Raw genomic sequence first — 6,315 nt, forward strand, 5'->3', positions numbered from 1 at the left:
ATTACAGAGGTGGTCTTTGTTAAGAGGTACCTGTTAATATGAAGTTTTGACCAATTTTAGTTTTCAGTTTCAGTTTTTCCATTTCAGTTTTTCAGTTTCAGTTTTCAGTTTCAGTTTTCAATTTCCACTGTTTCCAATGTCCCCAAAACCTGTAAAGTCTAACATTTGAAATTATCACACAGAGGAAGGACTCAATAGATATTCAGTCAGATTCAATGAATATGGCCAGGACTAAGGGAAAGATAGGTTCCATAAATAAACAGGAAAGTACTGAGAATGCTTCTGTATAAATAACAGGCAGCTATGTGGTCCACCAGTGTGTAAATAGAATGCCAACAGCTGTTTGTGGTAAACAAACATATTGTGTGGCTTCTGTATGCAAATTAGGATATGAATTATTGCTGTTAGTTACATTATGTTTACAAACAGAAGCCACACAATTCAATCATGTGACCGGGAAGGTTAAGGCTTTTTTAGCCAACATATCACCCTAAAACCAATACTTTCATAATGCCTTGATAGTATTGGATATGTATAACCAAGCCCAAAAGTGCCTTCAGCATGACCTGAAGCACTTCCAATAAGTTGATACAATTTTAAAAAGAAATTAGTTTATATACACTGACTGCCTGACTGATGCTATTAGGCAAGCATAACGCGATAACAGCTAAAGGGTACAGGCTTAATTTTTTTTCTGTTCAATGTCGCTTCATCTTGATGGCATACCGCAGTACAAACAATGCATGTGTTGGTATAGACTAACATAGGGATTAAATGTCCACTAGTATATCTTCAGGTGTAGATTACCTCTCTTGTTTCAACTCTTTATTTCTTAATCAAGCTGTAGCTTGCTATTATAATCACTCATTCATGTATGAAGAAAGTACAACAAACTAAGCAATAAAATACCATGGGTAAAGTAACTATATTATTACGATATAATGTGATATGCAACTTATATAATATTTTCTGGAATTCATTTTCATGAACTCCACAAGAATATACATACATTGATGGTTTTTAAGTAATATAATTTTGTTGCAGTTTATAATGTCTAGTTTTACAAGGGTAACATGTGAGAAACCATTTGCTGCTTTGGATCAGTCTTCAATCTCATTCATCACTTCCATGAATGACTCACGATAACGAACATCATCATCATCACCAAATTTAGGACTGTATCTAGGGGTGAATATGTGAAGTAAGAAATACACAGAGAAGAGGTACATCATTAATTAATGTTAATACGTATATACACTGGTCCTATACATAGGCGTAGCAACCCGGGGGTGGGGGAGTGGGGCAAGGGGGGCTGGAGCCCCCTTGCGATTATCTGATTGTAAATTGAAAAAAGATTGAGATACTCTAACAGAGCAGTCAGTTACTCTAATAAATTTGAGAAAAATTACATATGTGACCCAGTCTTTTCAACAACCACAACTTTATGGTAGTGAGAGAGTAACTTATATATGCATGTATATGGATTGCTTCATACACACATCCCCCATTTAAAGATATATGGGTGGTAAACACAAAACAGGATTCATAAGCAAGGATTTAGCAAGCAAAATTTTAAAACTCATAATCAGCATCAGTACACCAAGCTACATAGCTACATTCTTGAACTTATTTCCATGTATTAAGTGAGTGGTACACACTTGATACAAAACTGACACTCATTCTATGTTCAATGGTACTCTCACTCAGAACCTGCCCCGCATATCCCTCAAGGCTTCCCTGGTTCTATTATAATACACATAGGTACTGTACATGCTTACATTTCACATATAGTAACATTTCTTCTCATGTTATCATCTATGGTAATAACTTTAATGGTGGGAATATTTTTGATATCATTGTTAGTGTTACTAGGGTGATAGTGACAATAATTCATAATAACATTCTTGATTTTATCTTTGTACACCATCAGTTCCATTACAACAAATGATGTTAAGGGTAGTACCACTAAAATAATAGTGACTGCTAAAAGCACATCTGAACCAAAACTGTCAAAGAGTGACACTACTGAAGCAAAGATCATTATTTGTAAGACTATTCCATCAAAGATATTAAGAATTTCATTTTTATATGGTTTCACTATCAGCTGTGTCAAGGCTAGTAGTGTACAAGCAGTAAGTAATAATACTTGTTTAGTGTTGTCATTAGATGAATTAGCAAGGATTATTAAAATTAACACTATTCGACAGATCATGTAATAGGCTGCAAAACAACGGTATTTGTCTTTGTAGCATCCTTGAAACTGGTCTAGTAGTGGCTTCACCCGTGTGAAGTTGATCTTGTGGTTAAGAAATGGTTCAAGTGCAAGTAAAAGTGGCAGACCAATTACAATTGTTATGGTACATAATGCTGCTATGGCAACATATGCTAGATGACGACCTTGAAAATACTCCATGTCAGGTGAGAGGTAAGTGTAAACCTTATCCACATTATCAAATGTTAATGATCTCAATAGCAGTAATGAAGTTGTTGCCACAGAGGTATATGATAACAGCAAAAGAAAACATATTACACGGATATTTCCTCTGCTTACAAATGTTGAAAACCTGTAAGACATTCTCGCCAATATGCAAATTATTGCAACTATTATTGTGACAGCTAGTGGATGTGCATAATGAATGAACTGTTGGTCAATTCCACTCATATTCTCCACCAAGCAAAGCTGTCCTAGGAATTGTGGAGTGACTTTAGCAGTGCTTGACATAATGCTGATAGTTGTAAACAAACTTCCTGGTGTATACAAGTAATGACCCAACAAAATATCTAGCATACTATAATAGTATGATACTGCATACCAATAACCAATTCCGGTCTGATAGTATGTTACAATGAACACCACTACAACTAAAGCTATCCAGTATATCATTGATAGTATGAGTACCAAAAATGTCTGCTCAGGTGTGCATTTGTCAACATCCACACATTCTGGAGAATCAAATGAGAGGGTATAGCCTTCATTACAACTACCACAAGCAATTCCTGATCTGTGTGAATTACACTGGTTAGTTCTTACTGGTGAAAGTTGATGTAATCCATTAGTGGTTTCACAACAAGTAAAATTACAATAATTGTTAGGACACATTGTCACTGTTGGCCTACTATCAATAACACCAAACCAGTAACCTCTTTTGATAGTAGATGTACTACCAGAACAAGACACAATGTCATGATCATTGTAGCACACACACTTCTGTGTAGCATTATCATAGAGGAAACCAGGGTAACATGGTGACAGTTCTGCTACCAGTTTGATAGAAATTTCTGACTCACTGTTGGTGTATGATGTAATAGTCATTGAAAAATTTTCTTATTAGAAATTTTCTCACCTATTATGCTGATTCCTTCAAATAGTTGACAGGCAATTGGCACAAATCTTGTTGCTTCAAGAAAGTATTGTTCACTTCTGCTGCTTACCACAAAGTCTACTCCTCCAGCAGGTTGATCATAAAAGCTTAGCACACAGGCATTGACCTTAATGTTATGACCAAGCATTATGTTAGGCACAAAATAATTCTGACATTTTCTTGACAAATTGATGGTATCAGCACAGGTGGTTGGGTTATATAAGGCTAGGTGATGAGGAGGATAATTGTGTGTTACATTTAATCCCACTATGCTGTTATTCAAACATGCTTCATTACATGATGGTTGTATGTGTATATAAACATCATCACCTATTAGTGCAGCGTTATTGTCAAATTTTATATCAGAAAATTTTGATGAAATTTTACTCTGATTGTTTTCTATTAGTTCACCATAAATGGCTCCACCGTGAAGAATAGCATTGTTCTGGTGAAAAATAACAGCAATTTCGTTATCAAATGATGCAGTGAAGTTAGTACTAAAATATACTGCCCCGCCACTTTTATTAGCTGCATTATAGATGAATCTTGTAGATGAATTGCTGGTAAACTCAATAGTGGACTGTTGGATATTAAGAGCTCCTCCATGAACAGCTTTGTTGGCAATAAAATCCACTTTTGTGTTTCCTTCTACTACTACATATGAATGTCTGTTGCAGTACATTGCACCGCCCATTGCTGCTGTATTCTGACCAAATTCCACAGTTGAATTGCCATCAAATATTGCATTAGAATTGTCATCTAAATTAATACTTCCTCCATTTTTACTGGCTTTATTACTTTCAAATGTGACTGTTACATTACCATTGAAAGCTACATCAGAATATGTAGAAGAGAAAAGAACTGCACCATTTTCAGCATTGTTTCTCATAAATGCTATCATTGAGTTTCCTTGGAATATGACACTACAGCTCTCATAACAATAAATGCATCCTCCATTTGCAGTGGCTTCGTTACCTTTAAACGTCACAATTGTGTTTCCATTAAAGAGTAGATTAGAAAAACTCTCACAATACACTCCTCCCCCTTCTGCAGCCCTGTTATCATTAAATATCCCTGTAGACTTTCCCTCAAATGACACATCACAATAATTAAGAGAGAACATGGCTCCTCCGAGGGTAGCTCTATTGTAAGCAAACCTTACTGTTGAGTTTCCATCAACTGAAATGAATGACTGGTCAAGAATGTATACAGCTCCTCCATTCTTGGCTGTATTATTTTTAAATGTCACTGCTGAGGTATTATCAAATGTAATTTTGCAATTTTCATGAAAGTTAACTGCCCCTCCATTTTCCATGGCAAAGTTATATTTAAATGTCACCTTTGAGTTCCCATGAAATGATACATAACAATAATTCTTAGTGTAGAATGCTCCTCCATAGTTTGCACTGTTGTGAATGAATTGCACAACTGAATTTTCATCCATTGATATGATAGAATTGTACAATGAGCTAATTGCTCCCCCAATCTCACTGGCATGATTATTTTTAAATGTCACATTTGATTTTCCAACAAATGATACATTAGAATAACCACTAGAATGCACAGCTCCTTCATATGTTGCACTATTTCCATCAAACGTCGCTGTTGTATTTCCATTAAATGATATTATAGAATAAGTTAAAGAGAACATTGCACCACCATATTTGGCTCTATTGTCAGCAAAAGTCACTACTGAATTCCCATTGAATACGACACTACTGTTCTCAAAAGAATTAACAGCTCCTCCATTCTCATTAGCATCATTACCAGTAAACAACACTATTGAACTATTATTGAATGATATTTGAGAATAACTTATGGAATACAAAGCCCCACCATATTCCGCCCTGTTTTTATTAAATGTCACATTTGATTTTCCAACAAATGATACATTAGAATAACCACTAGAATGCACAGCTCCTTCATATGTTGCACTATTTCCATCAAACGTCGCTGTTGTATTTCCATCAAATGATATTATAGAATAAGTTAAAGAGAACATTGCACCACCATATTTGGCTGTGTTTTCTCCGAAATGTAATTTGGAATTGTCAAGAAAAATTGCTCCTCCATTAGCATCCACTGAATTATTGTAAAAATTGACATTAGATTTGTCTCCAAATACAACAATCGATTTGCTGCTCAAAATTCCTGCTCCACTAGTTGCCACATTATTTTCAAATATTACATCACCTTTAAACTGTAGACTGTGTTGTGAAATGTAAATGGGTACACCATCATTGCCATTAAACCTTAAATATTCTATTCTTAAATGTTCGTGGGATTGCTTTGTTGCACTGCCAATGTAGATCACACTTTTGGCAGGTCCATTGTTAGAGAAGATGCACTTTTCAATCAGTAAATGACAGTCATCTTTAATTGAGTAATGCAATGCAACACCATGACCTTCATACTTGTTATTGTGTGTGAAGTTGCAATTGGTAATGTGCACATTTCCTGATACTATCGACATTAGAACAGCCTGCCCTGTTAAATTATGGAAAGAACAGTTTTGAATTACAACATTAGATGAATTGTAAAACTTAATTCCTGGGTAGGTTTCATCAATGCTAGAACCACACTTCTCCCAGTTGACATCAGCAACAGTCACATTCTTACATGAGACAAACTTGATTGCTCCAGTACCATTACAATTTACTGTAGGGATACCGTGTCCAATTATTGTAACGTTTTCAAGACCTTCAAGTAACACACGTGAAGACAGCACAACATCACTTCTTATGTTGACTATGGAATTGCTAGTGGCATTACTGAGTGAATCGTCAATAGAATCATAAGATTGATTGTGAACTAATATTAAACAACAGGGCAGCACATCCTGGTCGCTATGTCTGCCTGCATCAACAAGAGTATGTGCCCCACTGGTCACTCCTCCAATATTCCACAAGAATACAGTCAATATTATAACAAAGCTTGGAGTCTTTGATATCAT

At 35.5% G+C, this 6,315-nt stretch overlaps 1 protein-coding gene across 1 annotated transcript; it reads right to left on the reverse strand.

The window, feature by feature from the left end:
• Positions 1–916: 916 nt before the first annotated feature.
• Positions 917–6,315, reverse strand: LOC136247417 (probable outer membrane protein pmp6). Its single transcript, XM_066039092.1, has 2 exons — positions 1,779–6,315; positions 917–1,182 (listed from the first exon to the last, which is right to left on the reverse strand). Exon 1 carries the CDS (start codon positions 6,313–6,315, stop codon positions 3,310–3,312), a length of 3,006 nt encoding a protein of 1,001 aa, XP_065895164.1. The 3' UTR covers positions 917–1,182; positions 1,779–3,309.

This window comes from Dysidea avara, chromosome 1, assembly GCF_963678975.1.
Source record: "Dysidea avara chromosome 1, odDysAvar1.4, whole genome shotgun sequence".
Lineage (NCBI taxonomy): Eukaryota > Metazoa > Porifera > Demospongiae > Dictyoceratida > Dysideidae > Dysidea > Dysidea avara.

Excerpts from the sequence above, each read along its gene's own strand:
- LOC136247417 (XM_066039092.1), bottom strand. The coding sequence starts at position 6,315 with ATGATATCAAAGACTCCAAGCTTTGTTATAATATTGACTGTATTCTTG.